At 38.7% G+C, this 23470-nt stretch overlaps 1 protein-coding gene across 1 annotated transcript; it reads right to left on the reverse strand.

The window, feature by feature from the left end:
* Positions 1–4730: 4730 nt before the first annotated feature.
* Tcf21 (transcription factor 21) lies at positions 4731–7006 on the reverse strand. Its single transcript, XM_076859712.2, has 2 exons — positions 6557–7006; positions 4731–4820 (listed from the first exon to the last, which is right to left on the reverse strand). The coding sequence occupies exons 1-2, from the start codon at positions 7004–7006 to the stop codon at positions 4731–4733; spliced, it is 540 nt and encodes a 179-aa protein (XP_076715827.1).
* Positions 7007–23470: the final 16464 nt, after the last annotated feature.

The raw sequence follows: 23470 nt of genomic DNA on the forward strand, positions 1-23470 counted from the left end.
GTTAAAATTCTGTGTAACCATAGGAAGGGCCCCACCAACAATCCTCCATCTTATCTCCTGCCTTCTCCAGGCCCTCAAAGAGTTAAAGATTTATTCACAGTTCAACATTTATGGAGGTGTCGGACAGTACACTAAGTGCTGGGCACAAAACACTATGTGTCTTTCCTCTAGAGAAGTCTGGTCTTCTAACTCCTCGACCTTCTAAACGGGTTGTTCTCTCCGCCTTTTCCCATCCTTCCTCCTCCCTCTGTCCTGGGAGGGGTTCTGAAGCTTCTTCTTGGGGAAGTTAACCGGGAAGAGGGTGGACCCGAAGAGCCTGCCAAGATCTTTAGACGAAAGGTGCGCGGTGCCAAGACGCCTGGAGGAAGCCAGACTGACTCTCAGGAATGCCATTGGCACCCAGTGAGTTTCCACGGGCAGTTCCGGAATTTGGAGGAAAGGAAGAAAAGCTAAGAAAGGATGTTCAGCGGGCCAGCTGTGGCCAGCTCACGCCTGCATTCCCCTTGGGGTGTTGCAGTAATCCAGAACCCGCCTTCGCTGCGTCTCTGTGCCAGGCAAAGCCTCAGCAGCCTACTCACCCTCTGGATCTGAGACGCCTTTCCGAAATGGACATACATAAAACTGCATAGGCTCGGGTACCGAAATGCAAGCTTCCCTCCTGGCTCTTGCTTCCAAAAAACCTTTTCTCTTCGGTGTAGGGGGAAAAAAAAAAAAAAAGTCTTTCTCTACTCCACCTCTCTGCTCCCTCCAGAGCTCACCCCTGGGGCCCCTTCACCCCAACCATGGGTTGATTTCCCCTATGCTCAGGGTGCTGAACCAGAGTGAACCTGATTATTTCCATTAGAGTGATGCAGACAACTTTTCTGGCCTGGGAAAGACCTGAGGGATCCTCTTGCAGGGGGTGTTGAGTCCAGGGTGCCCTGATTTTTCTCTCCATTAAGGGTAGCAAGGGAGCCAAAACCAGCCTGGCTCTCTTCCACCCAGGTCTTTTAATTCATCACCTAATGACTGCCATTTATCTTTGAGGGCATTAGATGAGGATACACAGGCTCATGCACCAGGGTTTAACAAATCTTATTTTTCGAGGACTAGAAGTTTGATTTCCAGAATGGCAGTATTTGGAGTCCATTGAATGCCATCCTGGAGTAAATACAAAACTGAATCAAGCTGGAGCCCAGAACATGCATTCTCCCTTTAAAAAGGCATTCTACTTTTCTACTTTGCAACATTTCCTTTCCTTTCCATCTGCATTAATTCTTTATGTTTCCTTCCTTTTTTTTTTTTTTTTTTAAAGGTCCTAGTCAAGATGTCCTTGGATCAGCAGCAATAGCATCAAGTGGAAACTTATGAGAAACTCCAATTGTCAGAGTATCTGGGTCATTCTGAAATGTGCAAAAGAACCACTGGCTTAAAAGTTCCCTTAGGTAGTGTTTTTCACTAATTGAATACACATAACCAATGAATTCCAGGTTACCTTGTTCACTACTTCTCTTTTCAGGGAAGAGAACCCATTCTCTAGTTTTCTCTTAAAAAAAAAAATTCAATTTGACAATGGGAATACCTGCTAAAAGCATACTGAATTCCCTGTAGAAGAAATACAAGCGAGGAGGGGGAGAGAGACAGAAAAGGGGGTAGGGGAGAAGGCAGAGTATTCACTGCTACAGTATAGTTTGACTATGTATGCTCCTCTTGCAAACTCTCACACTTTTTTGAAGTACTTCATTTTTTTTCAAGCATTATAAGTGACATCTTTAGTCATTCCCCTGGTTCTTCCTGAAAGTTTCTTCTAAGATACTTTTTGTCACCTACACCTCATACGTTACTCCCAACTCCTCACTCCTGGCTATACTAGCTTGGGGTAAAGGGGTCCCTTATTCATGTTTTGCAGCTGCTTGTCAAATTGCAATACAAGTAATTAGATTGGGCACAAGGGAGTCTAGGGCTGTACCCTTTGGGGAAAGATGCAAGGTGATAAAAAAGTGCAGGGAATCTAGGTTTGGTTAGTGTGGGCTTACTGGTGATCTGAGACAGGAGAAGGGCCCGTGGAGAAAGAGAGAGATTTCCATTGTGGATGTATGGTGGAGGTATGCAGAAATGTTCATGTTGTATTCTTAGAGCTAATGGTAATCACAACCCAGTCATTCCCTCCCCACTGTTTGTTTCATTTGGTCTACAACTGTGGAGACCCAATTGTGCTCAGGCACCTTGGTTGTGGCTCCTGATGAGATGTGTCCCCATCAGTAAACATCAGTGTCCTCTTTCCATATGCAGCTCTTAAGTTTTGTATTTGTTATTTGAGTTTTTCTGGATTTTAGATTTCTAGGAGTCAGCCTGATAGACACTTCTGAGCAAACTTGGAGAACATTGAGGAGAGGTGGAAGGTAAGAAGGGTTCAATACTGCATGGAAGAGACATGTTGTAGTTCATACAATAAAAGATCTTTGCCTATACATTATAATGTACATCTTTTGAGCTTCCTACCTAGATGCTTTCATTTGGGGGCCTAAGAATATGCAGTTCACCACCTGCCATTTAGTATAAGAATCTGACATTTGCAAGGAGTCTTTCATTTATGAAGAAATTGCACCAATAGAACCTCATTTGTCACACTAAGCCTTTGTACAGTAAAAGAGAAAAGCGTGAGTGTGGTTATTACTATCGTTATCACCATCTTTATTTTTTAGAGAGGAGAGAATTAAGGGTTGGCTAACTTAGGATATAGCTAGTTGGATGCAGAACCAGAACTGGAATCCGGGTGTGTTCCCTTTTCATAGCCTTTTGCCTCCTGACTAAAGCAAAGGCTCTGAATTAGAGCTAGGAAGCATGAAGAGTTTAAAAAGTATCCGTCAGCAGTTTGGGGTTGTCAGAGAATGAAGTTACTTCTCTAAAGGGTTGCCAGAGTGGCTTAGAATGGGGGCATTCATTGTGTGTGTGTGTGTGTGTGTGTGTGTGTGTGTGTGTGTTTTAAAGAAGTTACTAGAAACTTGGTAAGATTGTTGAGTGTGAAAGGCAAACAGCTGAGTGGGCTGGTACCAGTCTTAACGATTTGATTTGAACTCTAGGCCCGGGCGAGGGCTCTGTTCCTCCAGTAGAAGTGAATTTGGGGAAAGGGGAGCGGGCTAGAACTGGAAATGCGCTCTTGAAAGTCAAATGGGGTGTGGGTAGAAGGTAGCGACACCTTGAAATATTCTCCGACGTGCAAATGACGTGGACGAGGAGGCACCAAAGTTCCTAGTCTCGGGAGAATGGCCACTGCACGTCGGTGCGACACAGCGGGATCCTGCTGACCAGGCTGAGAGCTCCACCCGGCCCGCGGCCTTTGGGGTTGGCTGGATGCGGGAGAAGGAAGGGAAAGTCCTTACGCCAGGTACCAAAGAGTCCAGAAAAAAAAAAAAAAAAAGGGCGGGGTGGGGGAGAATGGAGGATCGAAAAGAAAGAGCAAATGAAGCGGAAGTTTCAAGGCCCTCTACGAGGAATAACAGTATAAATAACCGAAGACGTCGTGTAAACACTGCGGTCATAACCCCGAACATTAAACAGCCCCGGTGGCATCTGGCGCATCGGCAGCCGCGGGCTGCGCTGGGGCAGCGAGGGAGCCCGATCCCAGGCTCCTCTGCCTCGCTTCTCTGTTTATCTCAACTTAATCTTCCTCTGCGAGCTGTTCCGTAGCCTGGAAGATGTTTAAATTAAAAACCAGCCCGCCGGAAGTCGTGGCGGGAGCTGAACGCCAGGGGTAACCTCAACCCGATCGCAGGCCTAAGTGATTTGTTAGATTTAAGTAATGAATTATTAATAAGAAATATACAGGATATGTTGCAGCATTTGGTGATGCACAACACACCCCGAGGGCTGTGGAATTTACATCTTTCATAGTCCCCCTTATTTTTTTCACTCGTTTGCAAACGTGGATTATTGGGATCACAAACACGCCTGGAAATTATACACCGTGGAGTTCACTTCCCGACTTGTGTCGCAATTATACTGTAGACTACTTGAAAAATAGAATTTTCCTTTTCCTGCTTTTTTCCCCCTCCTGAATTGAGTAACAAAATAATCCTGCTCTTTCTGTTTATAGTTCAATATTTCTCATGATCTTAAAAACAACTTATAAGAGTTTCTTTTTAGGATTTCAGTACAAAATATGTTCCGCGCCTTCATGATGGAAATAACATTTAATCCTTTTCTAGAGGTTTGAAAGAACCATTTTAATCAAACTTCCCCACAGTTTTTCATTTTTCTTTCCAATTAAAAAAAAAAAAACACCACACCAGTGTTTTTAGCAATATAAAGAAAGATTTATTTTTGAAAGTAGCAAAACTTGTTTGAAAAAAATATATATCTTTAAGTGAATTACTTTATAAATGTGACTGTCAAAGTCAGCTATTCTATGATCTACATTTTACAACATATTGTACAAAAGTTACACATTGATAGGCTCTTATTATCTATTTATATATTTATAATTACATATTGCACTTGGACCAGCAAGGCTCGCAGTCATTCACGGTAGAAGTTAATAAAGTTAAATAGATGGGAATCTGTAAGCACGATTGATCTCCTCTGGTTTGGAAACGAATCTCCTCGTCGCTGTAAAGTGTTCTCTCGGGGTGAGATGGGAGAGGAGCGTTGCGAGGGGGGGAAGCAGAGACAGAGAGCAGGGAGGGCAGGGGTCGCCTCCCGGGGCCGCTCCCCGCCGGGAGCGCGCCTTTCCCAGACTCGCACCTCCAAGGTCAGGACGCTGTGGTTCCACATAAGCGGCTTGCGGTCACCACTTCTTTCAGGTCACTCTCGGGTTTTCCGGCCACCATAAAGGGCCACGTCTGCAGGAGACAAGAGGGTGGAGGAGGTAAGTAGCCCAGGAGGAGAAGAAAGGGTGGGTTCGGGGCTGAAAAGGAAAGGAAGGGGTGCGGTGGGGTAAGCAGTGAGCAGGGGAGGGCGGTTATCTCTGCGATTTACTTTGTGTCCACGTGGTCCTTCTGTTGAATAAAGTAAAAAAGCTGCCTTGGTGCCAAGGTGCTAGAGGTGGTGGTGGTGGCCTTTTAGAATAAGAGCCCAAAAGGCCCATGCTGGGTTCCAGTTGAAATCCAAGAGAGGCCCTGGGAAAGCTTAGTGTGCCCTGGCAGATGCTCTAAATAGCCTGAGCAGAGAAACGCTTGAGGACCTTGCAACTAGTGGGCACCCCCAAGAAGTGCCCTTCAAGCCCCTTGGATAAGACAGAGTTCAGGTTTCAGGGTCCTCTCACCCTCATCCCCATCTATCTTCCTGGTGCAGACTTTCTTCTTTCAAACTCGGGATTTGACTACAGTTTTAAGTTAACCACCAGCTCTGAAAGGGGAAATATTGCTAATAATAGATATATGGTCTTTTTATTTAAGACCGTTTTTCTACTATGGAGAAAGCCAAACTGTCTCTTCCTTTCTCTGGGCTCTTTTTATAATAAAGCTTATTTAAATTTTTATTCAAAGATGAAGACAACAGCAATTGTAAGTATTCTAGGAAATATTTTCATTTTAGTTTCATGCGAGGGACCCTTTTAATTAGAGGGGAAAATATTTTTTCATGGCAAAATGTGTTTGCATCCCCTGCCCCCAACTCCTGAGACCGATTGGGTGAGATGACAACTCAACCCTCTAGGCACTAGTGCTGGACGATAAGACTTGACTTTTAAGAGGAAAGTCTCATTCTTATCACATATAAACAGAAGTTCTAGTAAGTTGTTTTCTTTAGAGCCTGCACCTTTTAAAGTGAAATCAAATAAAAGAGGAATTAAAACATATTTCTTAAACAGGGAAATACATTTGAGAAAAATAGTAGGCTCAATAAGCATTAGTTTTTTTGTATTTTAAAAAATTAGATTCAATGGGCATTACTTTTTAAGAAATCAGGATGTCTTTTTAAATCTCAGGTGAGAGTGACCTATTACTTTAGTGTTATTTGGTAACCAATACGTGTGCAAATTTGTTAAGAATGCTGATATCTACCAGAATTTATGCTATTTAAAATGATAACCCACTCAGAGAAGAAACAGAATATTCAAGTAATTGGGGGACTTCCATTTATAAGAAAGTGGCCATGAATGGTCCTATATATACTTGGGAAAGGAACGGAATTGGAAGTTTATAAGGAAAAATCACGTTTTAACTCTCAGCTAACGGAAAAATAAAGGGATTATTAAGATGTCTCTTTGGTGCGCAGCATCTTGTCGACGTTCCTTATCCTGCACCAGCGCCTTCACGCTAGCAGGAGCTGCTCTGGCACCCGCGCGGGGGATCCCTCCTCTTTGCCAGCTTAATACACTTGGAAATCCCTAATGGGGCTGCCACGTCAAACCCCCGCATAAATCATTCCAGTGGCGGCACTTCGGGCAGGGAGCGCGGGCGCTGTGGGGAGTGCCAGGAATCGGTCCCTAGAGGCACTATGCCGGCGGTGGCTAAGGTGTGTAGAGAGGGCGCACTAGTGCCGGCACCCCAGTCCCAGCCGAGCGCACACGCTGGCACTCACACCCCGCGGGCCAGACTTGGGGCGCGCAGCTCCGCCGCAGCACCGCAGAACTCACCAGGTTGACGGGGTGAATGTAACCGTTCTCATACTTGTCGTTAGCCAGGATCTGCCTCAAATGGGCGATGTAGCTGGACGCCAACCTAAGCGTGTCCAACTTGGAGAGCTTGGTGTCTGGGGGCACCCAGGGCAGGGTGGTCTTGAGCCTGGAGAAGGCCTTGCTCAGCACCCGCATGCGGGCCCGCTCGCGCGCGTTGGCCGCATTGCGCTGGACCTGCTTCCCCTCCTGGCTGACCCCGCTCAAGGGGCTCTTTTTGGTGGGCGCCTTCCTCCTCTTGCCCAGGCCGCCGCGGCCTTTCTGGGGAGACCCGTTCTCGCAGTTGGAGCTCTCCTCTGTGCTCTCGTTGGAAGTCACAAACTCCTTGTTGGAGTCCACTTTTAGCCCTTCGCATTCCAGCATCTCCACCTCCTGAAGGTCCTCTACATCGCTGAGGGAGCCGGTGGACATGTTGAGGGTAGGGGTGGAGAGACAGAGCAAGAGAGAGAGAGAGAGAGAGAGAGAGAGAGAGAGAGAGAGAGAGAGAGGGAGAGAGAGAGACCCTGAAACCAATGGGCCTCCAAGTACGGAGCAGCTACCTCCTGTTGGAAATTAAAATTGGGGATCTGGCTGCTTGGGTCTCACCCCTTCCCCTTTGCAGAGTTGTGAAAACCAAGCGCGAAGGCTTCTACAGGAAGGGAACTGGCGATCGGTTTCCCCACCCCGGAGTCGTGGCCGCAGAGGAGTGTGAGAGAGCGCTGAGGAATTTGGTGGACACTAGGAATTTATCTGGGGAATAGAGAGGCGGATCCTTGCAGTCTAGGGGAGGGGCCTGCTAGGCCAGCAAAGCTTTTGGACCCCTTTCACAAGCAGAGGAGCCACGCGTGAACAAACCTTGGTTTCCGACTTGTAAATCGACTCAATCGTAAGGCATACCTACCAGTCTTCTTCTCCCACTTTGGCCCAGCCGAAGAGGAGCTAGCCCTACTCACAGCTAATGTCGCTTGCCCATTCCTTAGGCCTTCTTTTCTCTGAAGAGGCCTCAACTGGTTGCTACTGAGAAGGGTAGGAAAATGTCAAGATCCTTTGCTGTTTCTGGGCCTTCCTTAACAAATGTCACAAATGCTCCATGCCCCTCTCCCTTCCTCCCAAGAAAACAACGACTAAAATCCAGAGAAGATTCAGTTTGCTTCCTGCTGACATCCCATAAGACTCCAAGGTTTTAACCAAGGTATTTTCCCATTTTTCCTGGGAAAAGTTAAGAAAACAAGTGTTTCACAGAATCTTTATGGTGATGGCAGAGAAAGTACAAAAAAAGAAAAAAAAAATCCTTCTGTACTTGGTCACTTTAAAGATACCAGTGGATTAGACAAAGGGGTATGAAGGGAAGGGGTGTGGAGTAATATGAAAGACAGTGGAATGAATCTGACATAACTTTCCTATGTACTTATATGAATATGCCACAGTGAATCTCCTCATGATGTACATACACAAGACTGGGATCCTAAGTAGAATAAGGTGCACTCATGTTTATGTAAATATGTCAAAATAGACTTCACTATTATGTATAATTAACATGAACAGCAGCAACAAAAAGATACCAAGGAACTGCAGTGTGTACTCACACTTGACCATTGCACACCTACACACAATTTGGTGGGGTGGGTAGGGAATGAAATAGAATAATACAAATGTGAGGAAATATTTTATTAGTTAATAATGTTGATGGGAGCTGGGGATGTGGCTCAAACGGTAGCGTGCTCGCCTGGCATTCGTGGGGCACTGGGTACCATCCTCAGCACCACATAAAAAATAAAATAAAGATGTTGTGTCCACCAAAAACTAAAAAATAATTATTAAAAAGTTCTCTCTCTCTTTAAAAAAATCAGTAAAAAAAAAATCTTGATGAAATTAAAACTACCTGCAATTTATTTCCAAAAATGCTTTTCTTGTAGACATCACAGTCTCAGTTGCTCTAGGACATCACCATGCCTGGGACTTCTTGTCATGCAAACTTCCTCCCAATGCTGCTGGCTTCCTCCTCTCCTATCCTCTTAAATGCCAGGGTTACTCAAGTGAAGCAGACACATTATAAAACACAAAGCATACTTTTGAAAAAGGTTCTTTTTTATCCTTAATCCCAGCTTGGACCATCTTTCCTGGAGAAGAAAAAAATTCTTCTAGGGAGTTAAGTAGGTGAGGAAAGGGAACTGCAATGTAGGGGTTAAATGAAAGTGATGCTATCCAACTAGGAAGACTGAATACATGACTCTCCCTTACTAATGCATGAATCTCTCCTACCGATTTTGTGCTAGATTTTCTTTCCTTAAAATTAAGCATCAAGGAAGAGGGGCTGAAGCAAAACTCAATAGCAGCTTCTGAACCTTTGACTGATTCTAACCCCTCAGCTACATTAAGATATCATATCTCTAATCCTGGACTCAGCTGGGAATTCGCTAACCTCTAACGTTTTGTTTTGTTAGCAGGGTCTTGTTTGCTTTCCCCCTATGCTGTAAACTAAACAGATTGTCAGCAAATCAGTCTTTATTAATGAATTAGTGAACCCTTCCCCCCTAATATCTTTGCTAAGGATCCAAAATTTGTTAATCACCAGTATAGAGATTTATGAGCTCTTATTTTCTGTTGTTTGTGCAGGTGGAGATTTAAATGACCATATCCACTACCAAGATTTATTGCAAGAGTGATTGATGTTATAAACCAGGAAAGGGACTCTTCCCACAGCAGGGATGACAGAAATATCAAGTTGAAGTTGCCTTTGTCTTCATGCACAGATGACCCAGTACTACAACAGAGAACATATAATAATTTAATCTGAGGCCCAAGACAGCATTAAGAGAACACCCAGCAGGCCTGTTAAAAGTCCCCCCTGCTGATTCCCAAACTAGTTTTCTTTGATTTGCCTTCCTTTTTCTCAGTCTTGGTAAGACACGAAATTCAAGGTTATTTTTAGGCTAAGAGCTATGTGAAAATGAGCATTGGCCAGTACTTTGTGAAATGTACAAGTGTATGTGTATTTGTGTGTGTGTGTGTGTGTGTGTGTGTGTGTGTGTGAGAGAGAGAGAGAGAGAGAGAGAGAGAGAGAGAGAGAGAGAGAGAGAGAATGTGGTGTAGCTACTGAGATATTTGCAAAATAACCACAAATAATTTATTTATTTTGACTCTGGATGGGATGGTAATTAAGAATATGAACTACTGCCATACATACACCAGACTATAAACTGTAAAGATTCTTCTTCTTGGAGTCACATTTTTTTTTTCTTTCTGTTATTTTGGATCTATTTGGATCTAATTCTCTGCCATACCTTAGTAGATAGGCTGCATAGATCATTTGGGGGATAGTGACAATCACAGTAACATGGACCACCAAATAGATTGCTGCTTTTTATAATTCTTTTCAATGTTGGAAACTTAAAAACAGCAGATTCTAGAATAGAGCAAAACTAACCTCATGCCATGAACTGGCCAGCAATTATTTTTTTTAATAGCAAAATAGAAGTATAGGAAAATAACATCTCTTTCAATTGTTTTTCTTTATAACAATGTAAACTATAATTAAGTACCATGTCTATTTATCTTGCAGTGATACATTCAGAATAGGGAGGACTAGTATGTTGATAATGAACTTTGGAGTGTTTCTAAAAATTCTGTAGGGGATAGTTAACAGTTTGGGAACAAAAACTGAAGAAGGCTATCATCTGAATATGTTGAAGAAAGTATATTAATGCTTTTTTTCTCTGAAATTTTATGTCGATCTCTGCTAATAAATACTTGGGGACAAACAGGTGAGGGAAGTGGCTTATTGTCAGATTCTACTGAACAAATCGTTTAAGCTACAACTTAAAAACTGTGCCAAATTTTCCCAAAATGTAAACTATATTCTGTGAGAAGAAAAGCACTTTTGAGATGCTTACTAACTTACAATAACAGAAGAAAGAAATGCTTTGAAAATTAACTGTTTCAAAGCACTAAATAGAAAACTAGTGCTTTGAAAGTGTGAGATAGTTTTTTAAAGTTCTTACCTTACTTTTTAAGTAACAGTTTATGTTTCAGAGGCATCTGGCCAATTTGCTGCACACTTCTAACAATTTGTTTTGCAAGGACGGCTATCTTTGAAAGATTTTAGTGCTAAGGAAAATTTATCTTCAAAAGTTGTAAAATGAAGATTAGTAATGGAATGTATCCTTGAACTTAAATCCCACTTTATCAACTGATAAATTTTCAGGAAGTTCAAATTTGATTCAGTTGCACTTGGGATGGAATAATTTGCTTCCTTTTTTTATGTGAAAGAAGACATTTCAGGGTTCTTTTGAACTGACTTTGTATGCCATCATATTATCTTTCCCAGAAAGAAAAATATGCCTTTAAATTCAAATGGTCATCTTTTTCTTATACTCCCTATGATGAGGCCAGGAGGTATCTCATCCTGGAAAGTCAGCAAAACTGCCAATTTCCTTTTTCCTTCACTTCTAATGAACATCTCCAGATATTTTGTTCTTTTTCTTTGATGGTAACTGCCACCAATTTGCTGAACCTTTATGCAAGTTGGTGCCTCTTTCTCAATTTTATATAACTGCCACTCTATCTTTTGTTTGCTGCCAGTTGATTATACCATCTGCTCCTAAGTCCATTGAAGCCTGACTTTTTAAAAATTAAATTTTAACTTCATTTCATATATTGAGAATTATCTCCCCTTGTTACAAATCATAGTGGTGCCAACTTGTTGCACTTTGTCTGCTAGGGTGATCATAACTAGTTAGACTAGTGATTTTCTAAGGAGGCCAGTAACGGGGATGCTGGGTGTTACTGTGACCTTTCCCTGGCATCAGCCCAGGACATAAATCTATTCAGTAATCAGAAGTTCCCTTGGTATTCACTGTACCCTAACCCTCTTTTTACATTTAGTACAATGAATTATCGATCTGACGTCAACAATAATAAGATTTAAAGTTGGCCAATGCCAATAAAATGTAAAGACTCTTCATGGTTCTTTGGGTCCAAAAGTTAACCTGGCATTCCATGCTCTCCATGATGTAGCTTTGAAAGCAGCCAAGCCTGTGTTCGTGAAGGATTGGGGTTTATGCTTCAGGAACAAGTGGCTGAATGAAACTCAGACAATGAGAGGTAAGAACTTATAAAGTCAGTTTAATAGTTTCCTTGTTTTCTAATATTAGAATAATTTTATTGGAGCCTACTCAGTTTTAGGAAAGAGAGGGGAAAAGATGGAACAAGCCTTGAGTCTCTACCATGTAGGGCTTTTTGTCTTCATTTTCCCATTTCATTTAAAATCTTTCTTTGGAGACTGACTACTAAAGAAGAAGATGCTATATGAAATGAAAATCTGAATTGAAATGTGTGCCAGAGGATTTCTCTTGTAACGATGAAGTTTTAGAAAAATTTGCTTAAGTGTACTTTATTTTCTGTAGCTCACATTAAGCTTGGAAGCAAAATGTCTATAGTATTCTTAAAAAGAAAACTTGTGGATCACATGGAAGACACCTGTAAAGCATTTAAGTGTTAAATATAGCTTTTGATGGGTATGAAAAATAAACTGGTCAGATTGCTGTCAACCTATTTTCTGTCAGGATAGGAGAAGATGGGCATTAAAATAAAAGAGTCTTTCTTGTAGTTATTTCCTTAAGATTATTTCCTTGAGGAGTCGAGTTATAGAGTTTCAATCCTGGGATCAACAAGAAAGTTCTGAGAGTGCAAATCCTGATCTTACAAATATAAAATGATGTAGCATTTTAAAATAAAGATGCAAAATAATATTCTGCTAGAATTGGAAAGGGCTGAGAGCCAATGAGGCCCTACACAGTCAAGAATTCTGTTCCCATGAGATGAGGGTGACAGTATTGCTACTTGAACCTGTGACTGGATTTGCCTCTGTAACCATGAGAAAAGTTTGGAAATACTGTTTCTAAATATGCTCTTTAGATTCAAGGAAACTTGGGGTAGGGACTTATTAGTAAAAAAGAAAGAGAATGAATCCCAAAGTCGTAGCTAGTGTATTTATTGTATGAAAAATAAAGTTAACTATGTAAAAGCATGAATATTTTCTTTGACCTTGATGAAAAATTCACTTTATGTAAAAGCTGGCTTCAGGGATGATATGCAGACCACAAGCTCTTTGTGAATTTATAAATAGTCCAAACCAACTTCAGCTCTTATTTGGGGCTCAGAATCGGTTTAAAAAAAAGTTAACCTGCTTCTAGTTATGTGTCTGAGAACATGCACCAATGGAGCCATTCCAACTAATGCTGTCACTAACTACCTTCAGTGAAACAGCTTTATAAATTACTTCTTTTGAGGATGGAACAGTAAAAAGGTGTGGGTTGTTAAAGCAATATACAAGCCACCTTGGGCATTCACTAAATTCCTTCAAGTTGCTTGTTCAATTTCTATCAATCTGATTATGCACCAAGTATATTTATGAGGTAAGAGTGAATGGAAAGCTTTTTCTAATATAAAATGTTATATAGATTTTAAAAAAATTTAATAACAGTTTACTGTCTTAGGAAGCTCAAGCAACCATAAGAAAATACTATAGACTATGTGACTTTTCTTTCTGCAGACAGAAAGAAAGAGACACAGAGAGAAACACACAGAGAGAACTCTCCTTCTTCTTCTAAGGTCATCAGCACTATCAGGTTAGGACACTCCTATTACCTTATTTAAACTCATCTACCTCCAAATAGAGTCATATTAAGGGTTGTGATCTTCAATATATGAATTTTGGAGAGACACAGTTCAATCCATAGACTTCTCCAATAGAAATTATAATTGGAAAAATAGTTCTTGTTTATTATTTCTAACTTTCACCAACTCAAGATGAAGTGAAGATATACCTAAGATTCATTGCCATTGAGGGCTTACTATAGATTTTATACCAATGACACAAACAGCAAGAATAACAATAAGCCTCAGAATTTTGTTGTATATATATATATATATATATATATATATATATATATATATATATATATATTTTTTTTTTTTTTTTCATGAGGAATCATTATGATGAAGAGTTGTATAGCCAGATTCTTGGCCTTTGATGAGGAGGGTCATCTAACTCTCATTTCTAAAATTTGGAAGGGGAGCAAGGGAGGAAGGGAAGGAGGGAGGGAGGGAGGGAGGGAGGGGAAGAGAGAGGGAGAGAAAAAGGGAGGGAGAGAGAGAATATTCTCTAGTTAGAAGCTCTAAATCAACTTTAAAGAACCATTAGATAAATTTTTCATCCAGTGCATCTGAGTACAAAACACAGCTCCCACACAGAAATAGATGTAGGTTAGACCAATTCAGTAATAAAATTTGTCAAATGTTTTTGAGCCAGTTATTCCATAGACAAAACAGTCGATTGACTACACTGGGGTCTTTTCAACTGGTCACTCTGACATATTTTAGATAAAGCCAGTATTATTTTAAGTTAGAACATTAGGCAGATACTAAACTTCCTCCTTTCACAGGAATAATTATTTTTTTTTCTTTTAACCTAATTGCAAAGCCATCCATGATGGAATGATTTGCCAGGAAGGGTGGGGTCTAACATTTCTCAAACGAATTTGAGTATAGAAGAGTGAATTAAATGTTAGGTGGAAAATGTAAAGTTCACATCCTTCAAAATGTAAAGCATGGAAGTCCTTAAGATAATTGTGATTTTGTTTTTTCATATTTTTCTCTAAAGTTTTCGTGGCTCAGTATAACATTCCTGAACCAAGTCCAAATTTTGCTTGTACAATTAACTAGTTGTGTGAATTTGGACAAGTCCTTTAACTTCCCTGGGATTCAGTGTTTTCTCTTTAATGTGGTGATAGCAGAGATGGGTACCATTGTGTTGATTAGCAAGATAATTGTGAAACAATTTCACTTAAGGCCTAGTATATGGTGTCTTAGTCAGTTTTTGTGTTACCTTTTGTGACCAAAAAGACCTAACAATAACAATGTGGAGGAGGAAAAGTTTATTTTGGTTCATGGTTTCAAGAGGTATCAGTCCACAGACAGCTGACTCCATTGCTGTGGGTCTGAGGTGAGGCAGAACATCATGACAGAAGGGTGTGGTGGAGGGAAGCAGCTCAGGACAGAGCCACCAGGAAGGGGAGAGTTGGCAGGGGTGGGGATGGGGGGTGGGGAGTGAGATGAGAGAGAGGAGAGGAAGCTTCCTCACCAGGGCCAAAATATAAACACCAAAGGCACACCCCTAGTGACCTACTTCCTCCAGCCATACCCTACCTGCTTATGGTTACTGCCTAGTTAATCCGTATCTGTGAATTAATCTACTGATTAGGTTATACCTCTCATTATTCAATCATTTCACCTCTGAAAATTCTTGCATTGTCTCACACAAGCTTTTGGGGGACACCCATATCTAGCTCATAATGTAGAGTGAAGGCTTATAAATATTGGTGTGATGGTACTTGTTGATTATTAACAATGTCTAAAGTCTCTTTGGACATTGGCATCCTCTGCCACAGACACTTTCTACATTGGGTTATGGGCAAGATTTTACAGGATGTAGAACTTTTAACAACAACAAAGAAACACCTTCTTTTAAAACTAAGTACTAAAAATGTAGGGGTGTTGTGGGGTGGGGAAGAGCATTTCCAGTAAAGGCAAGAATTCTATTATTTTGGATGAAAACATTTCATGGTCTCAGTCACAGAATTAAAAATCTATTTGTTATTAAGCTATAATTACTTCAGTCATTACCTTCACTTTTGATGACTTAAATGATTGTGTCATTACCAATTATTTTCCCACCAAATTAAATTCATTAAATCCATACCATGTAGAATATAGATAAGCATATAATGTTAAAGTCTCATAGAAGGCACTGGTGTCATGAATCATTTGACCATAGAGGTTAAAAAAAAAAAGTAAGTCACAACGTTTTTTTGCCATGATGTTATTTATACTTTTTAAAGAAAAAGTTTAGCCTATCACCAACTAAAATGCAGATTAACTATTTTTATTAGGACTATTTCTTTCAAAATTGATGCTACATTAGCAGCTGTCTTGAATTTTTTTATGGTTTAAAAAGAATGATGGAATTCTATTACTATATGATTTCTCATATTTGTCTAGGTATGCTGCCAATCATAAAAAAGTACTTCAGTTTCTGAGAAAAAAAATAAATATTTACACTGAAGATGATCTGTTGTCAGGTCTTTGACATTACATCACCTACTTTTAAAATTAGTCCTCAGTAAAAATACCTAGTCTCATCTGGAGTTCATATGGTCACATTCTAGAATTCTGGCCTCCAATTTCATTTGTATAAAGAGAGGCCAATATTCTGAAAAGCTCTTTATCTTTGTATTCATGAATGATGACTATATTTAGAGATTTTAAAGCACAACTCTTAGTTTTCTAGGCTTCCAAAATAAATTATCACAATTTGGGTGACCAAAAACAAGAGGAATTTGTTCTCTGATAGTTCAGGAGATAAGCAATCCAAAATCAAGGTGCTGTCAGGGCCTGACTTCCTCTGAAAACTTCAGGGGAGAACCCTGACTTGCTTCTTTTGGTTTCTGTGTTTTCTCATGTTCTTTGACTTGGGACAGCATAATTCTAGTCTCTGAATTTATTTTCACATGGCCTTTTCCCTGGTTAATTTCATGTGTGCACTCACTTGGGCTAAGGGATACACACGTATCAGGTAAAATATTATTTCTGGGTGTGTCTATGAAGGTGTACTAGAAGAATTTAACATTTTAATCAGTAAACTGAGTAAATAAAATCATCTAAGGGTAAGTCTCATCTATTCTGTTGAAGGCCCAAGTTGAACTAAAAGAGGAAGAGGAATAAATTTAACCTCGCTTTTGCTGAGACACCTATCTTCTCCTATCCTTGAGCATTGGCATTCCTGCTTCTTAAGTCTTTGGAGTCAGACTGGATCTCACATCATTGGCTAACCTGGTTCTTAGGCCTATGAGTTTGGACAGGAATGTACCACTGACTTTCCTGGATCTCCAGCTTGCAGATGGAAGAGTATGGAGCTCTCAGCTTCCATGGATACATGAAACAATCCTTGTATTGAATCTATTCACATCTATATGCATATAAAGTATGTATAAATAAATTCTGAAATTCTTGGTGGACATGAATTTTAGGAGGGTACTATCCAGTACCCTCAATTTTTACTTTGTGATTTAGAGTACATATGCCACAGACAAGGATCACAAGGTGGGCTTCCATGCGTGGAAGAATTAAAATGAGTGAAAGAAGATATTTAGTTATGTGGTTCCTTCATGGAAATATTTAGATTATATTGGATCTTTAGAAATATGGAAAATGGAGCCAACTTTTGCCACTAATGATGGGTTAACTCTGAATGAACAAACCAACAAAATATGCTTTTTAAATGACAAAGCAAAAAAAAAAAAATTAATGGCACTGTTGAATAAGGACTTCAAACTTATAGACCAAAAGGTAAAAATAATTATACCCCTCTATTATATTTGCATATGACTTCCCATTTAAATGGGGGTAGGTAATAAAATATTCAAGCCTCAATTTCAATGTTACTCCAATATTTCTTTTTATTTTAATTTTCATAGATGTATTCATATTCATATATATTTTCATCTTACCAAAAATCAAGTATTAAAACATAATATAACAACCAAACTAATTATTGCATTTATTGTTTATCATTTTGTCTTTAAGGAGGAGTTTTTAAAATATATAGTTTATTTTTGTCTCATAAAAAGTGTAAAAGGGCTGGGCACATGTATAATCCCAGTGGCTCAGGAGGCTGAGGCAGGAGGATCACGAGTTCAAAGCTAGTTTCAGCAAAAGCAAGGCACTAAGCAACTCAGTGAGACCCTGTCTCTAAATAAAGTATGAAATAGGGTTGGGGATGTGACTGAGTGGCTGAGTGCCCCTGAGTTCAATTCCTGGAGCCAAAAAAAAAAAAAAAAAAAAGTGTGAAAGGCGTAAGTTTTTTATCTTCAGTTTTTAAATTTTAAGCAAGTAATCTTATTAGATTCTAATTTTTGCAAACCTTTTCTCCCTCTTTAATTAGCTTTTTTTAAAAAAGTGTTCATAGTCAATTCTAGCCAAAGCAATGAGGCAATAGAAGGAAATAAAAGAGGTAAAAATAGAAAAGGATGAAGTCAAATGATCACTGTTTGCAGATGATACGATCCATATGTAGAAAATCCAAAAAGCTCCAAGAAGCAAGTTACAAATATCAACATACAAAAATCAGTAGTTTTCTTATATACCAACAATGAATCTTCTGAGGAAAGAAATTAATAAAACAATCTGATTCACAAGAGCCTGAAAGGGGAGGTGGGGGAAGAACCCTAGGAATAAATCTAACCAAGGAGGTGAAAGACCTCTATGGTAAAAAACATAGAACACTGAAGAAAGAAGTCAAAAAAGACACAAGAAGATGCAAAGACCTCCCATGTTCACGGATAGGCAAACAATATTGTTAAAATGGCCATACTATCAAAAGAAATATAGAGGGGCCTGGTTGTGGCTCAGTCGTAGAGCACTTGCCTAGCATGTGTGAGGCACTGGGTTCGATCCCCAGCACTATATAAAAACAAAAACAAATAAATAAATGTATTGTGTCCATCTACAACAAAAAATATTTTTAAAAAAGGTAATATAGAGATCCAATGCAATCCCTATCAAAATACCAATGATAATTTTTTTTACAAAATTAGAAAAAAACCCAATATATATATATTTTTTTCTAAACAAAAAATGCAATGCAGGAGGCATCACAGTATCTAATTGCAAATTGTACCACAGAACTATGGTGACAAAAACTGCATACACTGGCATAAAAGCCAACACAGACCAACAATACAGAACAGAAGACACAAAGACAAACTCACACAAATAAAATCATCTGATCCTTGACAATGATGCCAAAAACATACATTGGAGAAAAATCTTTTGAACAAATGGTGCAGGGAAAATGGTTATCCATATGTGGACAATGAAACTAGATTCTTATGTCTCCTCTTGTCCAAAAATCAATTCAAAATAATCAAAGACCCAGGAATAAAACTGTAAACTATGCAACTCCTACAGAAAAATGTAGGGTAAACACTCCAGCAAATAGGCATAGGCAACAATTTTCTCAAAGGACCCTTGAAACTCAAAAAAATAAAGCCAAGAGTTAATAAATGGGATGACATCAAATTAAAAAGCGGCTGCAGAGCAAAGGAGATAATTAAAAAATGTGAATAAAGAACCTTCAGAATGGGAGAAAATCTTTGCTAGCTACTCTTCTGACAGGATTAGTACCTAGAATATATAAAGATTAAAAAAACACTTACACCAAAACCCCAAGTAACCCAATTAATACATTGGCGAATTAATTAAACAATTACTTCTCAAAAGAAGAAATACAAATGGCCAAAAAAATACATGAAAAAAAATATTCAGCATCATTAGCAATTAGAGAAATGCCAATCAAAACCACCCTGAGACTTCATCTCACATCGGCCAGAATGGCAGACATCAAGAAGACAATTAATAATAAATGCTGGAAACGATGTAGAGAAAAATAAACATTTTTACACTGTTGGTGGGGTTGTCATTTAGTACAACCATTATGGAAATCAATATGGAGGTTCCTCAAAAGACTAGGCATGGAAATACCACATGACCCAGCTATACCACTCCTTGGTATTTATCCTAAAGAATTAAAGTCATCATACTATAGTGAAACATCCATATCCATGTTTACAGCAGCATAATTCACAATAGCCAAACTATGAAAATTGAAGGGAGATCAGTAGAGGAAAAGGACCAGGGGAGGGAGGAAAGGATGGAAAAGGGAAATACTAAGTAATAATATTGGCCAAACTATATTGTTATAGTGGGTATATGTATGAATATGCAATCACAAATCCTACCATTATGTACAGTTATAATGCACCAAGAAAAAAGTGGGAAAAAGTGTTCAAAGCTAATATCTTAAAGATGGATAATCCTAGAATAAATGTGCTTCACCTATTCATCCCTTGTGGATTTTTATCCAATGGATCAAAAGTTTCATGAATTTCCCAAACAATAAGGAAATAGCTTTAGGGACTTCACATAAATTATGCAGGTTAGCAGTATTTTCATATAAAAAAATTCATAACCATTTGTTCCCATTATATTAAAAAGACTTCTGATCAGACTGATGTCTTTTCTTCCCCCTTTGGGCTCTTTCAATTTGTGTTATTCTTCTGTACACCAAAAGTGAGGATAGCTGGACACAGTGACACACACCTGCAATCCCAGTGACTGGGAGGCTGAGGCAGGAGAATGGCAAAAGCAGGTCAGTTAGCAACTTAGTGAGACCCTGTCACAAAATAAAAGTGATTAAAAGGGCTAGAGATGTAGCTCAGTGATAAAGTGCTCATGAAGTTAATCCTCAGTATTTTTTTTTTTTTTTTTTGTGTGTGTGTGTGTAAAAGTTAGGCTATACTCTCTTTTATAGATTAAAAAAAAATCCTTAAAAGACAACCTGAATATAATGTGTTCAGTTCAGATGCATTCTTTTTAAAAATGAAATGTTGGCATATGGACTTCCATACTCGATTCTGGAAGTGTTACTGAGACATATTATGTAAAACTTGTTAAAAGATTAACATTTTGTATTTTCTGTAGGCATTTTTGGTCCTTCACTTATAAAAATAAAATATAGAAATAAAACATTCTTTCTCCTTTCCTAGAATACTTAAGAACTTTTAAATAAAGTAACCTATATCTTTTTTTAAAAAAAAATCTTTTTATAACAGGAAAGAAGAGTATGGTGAGGTAGCTGATGGAGATTTGTGAGACAGCAGCACACTCTATTGTTAAAGTTTTCTTTACAGAGAAAGTGTTAGGAGTGATAATGTCTTTTTTTTTTTTTTTTTGACTCTTTGTTTCTGGAATGTTAAACTCTAACAGGGCACTATACTTACAACAATTCTATATGTGCAAAACCATCAGAGGAATTTTCATCATTAGGATAATCCTTGCCAATTTTTCACATATTTTGGAAAAGAGCTTAAATTATCTAAGTAAACACCTTCCTTCTCAGTTTCATGAACACCCCTGCATGTTTTTTAAAATATTTAAAAATACTTTATATTTCTTTTCTCCCAATGTACCATTAGGTCTCGGTCATATTTAGAGAAAACTCCTCAGTTTGATTTCAAACGACATCTCAAAGTGTGGGATCAATTTGATCAAATCATCCTTTTGTTCCTAGCTTCCTCCAGGTTGATTTCCTTTGAAGACATGTGCAATGTCCTACTTCAATTACCTCTTCACCACCTGAACTTGACTGAGACTTGCAAACTTGTGGAAACCAAAACCTTAAATGCCCCTGACAAAAGCAAAGTGGGTTTAAAAAGCAGGCAAGACATAAGTTATAATGAGGGCTGTGGGTAACTCTATAGCGCAAGTAGCTATTGACCTGTCCGTGGAGTTACTGAAACCTCTCCCAGAGCTTCAGGAAGGAAAATAAAGTGTTAGAGGTTTCCTGTAATCCTTCCTCATCCTGACATAAGATCCCTTGGGAACGCTGCTGCTGTTTTAGGATTTCTATGTTTCTATGTGGAGTAGTGGTTATCTTTCTAAAGCTACTTTCTGGGCCTCTTAGCAAGTAATCTGACTCATTCCTTCACTCAGATTTCATCTACAGGAGCAGGTCTTCTCAAATTGTTGTTTTTTCCTATTCTAGTTTTATTTCAAAATGGGCACATAAACAGTCCATGTAAGTGCTAAAATTCAGTGGACTGAAGCTGTTAATTCAAAAGGCCAGACAACCAATATATTGCATTAAGATAAATAAAAATTATGCCAGATTTATATTTCAGTCATTGTGACAGCATTTCCATTTTTAGCAGCTTTATTGAAGCATAATTTATATACCATAAATCCTCCCTTACAATTCAATGATGTTAGTAAATGTACAGGGTTACAACCATCACTACAATCCAAAGTTGACTGCCCCCATCACACACAAATTTCCACCTGCCCACTTAAAGTTCATCCTCATTCCTGTCCTTATTCCCAGGCAATAATTGATCCATTTTCTGTGTCTGTAAACGTGCCCTTCCTAGACATATTATATAAATTATAAAGTATATCATTATAGAATATGTGGTCTTTTACATCTTATTTAACTTAGCAAAATGTTTTTAAAGTTCATCCACATTATAGTCTAAGTTAGTGTTTTTCTCCTTTTAATTGTTGAATACTATTCTTGCATTTTATTTTTTTAACCAGGTATTTGGCACAGTATGGAACACAGACCATCCTTAAGAAGATGTGATGATCAGTTCCTCATAATTTCTACTTAGGTTTCTTATGATGATAATACTGCAGTTTGTTCTGGGAAGTCTGTAGCAGATAGAATCACTGTTTGTTTCTTCCCATCAATAACTCCCAAGGAAAAAAAATCTTTTTTATTACCATGATCTTCCCATACAGACAATGTCTGGGAAATATTCTTTCTGACATTAGGTATAGAAAAAGAACAACAAATTATATAACAGAACAAGATAGAAAAAAGCAAAGGCTTCATGTTATATAATGAAGAAAATTTACATGAATGACAACTATATTCAACATCAAGGGTGAATCATGGAACATGCTGAATTTTAGAACTCTTGAATAAAAAATTAAGCCATAGAAAGCTACATATGTTATGATTGTTTAGGTATGCATATATGAATGATGAAACTATATAAATATATAGGGGATTGTTGAGTACAAAATCCAGAACAGTGATTTTTACCTGAGAGGGCTGTGTAGAGATATGTAATTGTTTATATGCATAAAAATAGATTCACTGATTTTGGCAATGTTGTAGTTTTTATGTTGTGTGGTAGTTCTAGGTGTATTTCATTACTTTGTTTCATACCTTACAAAAGTATTACACAAATTTCTTTTTTTTGTGGGTTATATATTACATATTTATATCATTCCCTGACATAAAAACAGACCCACAGATTTTATGAAGTCATTAATTTGAATCTTCTACAATAATTCGCAAACATATTTGTATTTATAAAAAGGATAGCTATTCTTTGATAGCACTGAACAGTGCTCATATTAGCTTTCAAAAGGAATCTACTATCTTCTCTCCAGAAGCATGCCAGAAAGATTAACCTGTTGAAAGAATTAACTTCAGTGAGGTCAAACAATTTTTTACCAACTTGACTGCATTTCTTTGGGGTTCACTGCTTTAGCCTTTGGGATTGATCGTGCAGTTATTTTTCCCATTCACCCTTCCAGACTTTTCACTACTCATTAAGCAAAGGAGAGGAGGTGAAATTCAAAACGCACAGTGTTATTTCACTGTTGGCTAGCAAGCTGCATTGGTAAGAGCTATGGGATGGAAACCAAAATTAATTGCTAAACTAAGTTTTTTGGATTAACTATAAAATTCATGCTAAGGGGTTCTTTCTTACATTATGTAGACAGAGTCCCAAATGAAAATAGGCTTTTTGGATGAGTTTTATATCAGGTGACTGGAAACTCCATCTGATTTAAGAAAGAAGGAAGTAATTTATTGGCTAATACAGGTAAAAAGTCTGAGGATATAGTTGGCTCAGCATAGTGAGGTTTAGAGCTTCTGTTAATTATTAGAATTCAGGCCACATTTCTCTCTGTCTCTGTTGGTTTGACTTCTGGGTTGTCAGATTCCAAATGGAATCAGACTACTGCATGGTGGTCTAGATGTATTTCTTCCTGTGTATGACTTAGGAGGAAGAAGGAGAGAATGCTCTTCTCCTGAGACTTTAGCAAGAGGTTCCATGGTGACCCTGTGACCATGGCTGGCTCACTCCATGGCACAGATTTAATGTCGAACAAATCTGTGGCGAGCCTATTCCCTCTATCTATTCCCTCCAGGAAACAGATGAAATCTGTGACACCCCACTTTCATCTATTCTCACCCTGGGACCAGAA

This window comes from Callospermophilus lateralis, chromosome 6, assembly GCF_048772815.1.
Source record: "Callospermophilus lateralis isolate mCalLat2 chromosome 6, mCalLat2.hap1, whole genome shotgun sequence".
Lineage (NCBI taxonomy): Eukaryota > Metazoa > Chordata > Mammalia > Rodentia > Sciuridae > Callospermophilus > Callospermophilus lateralis.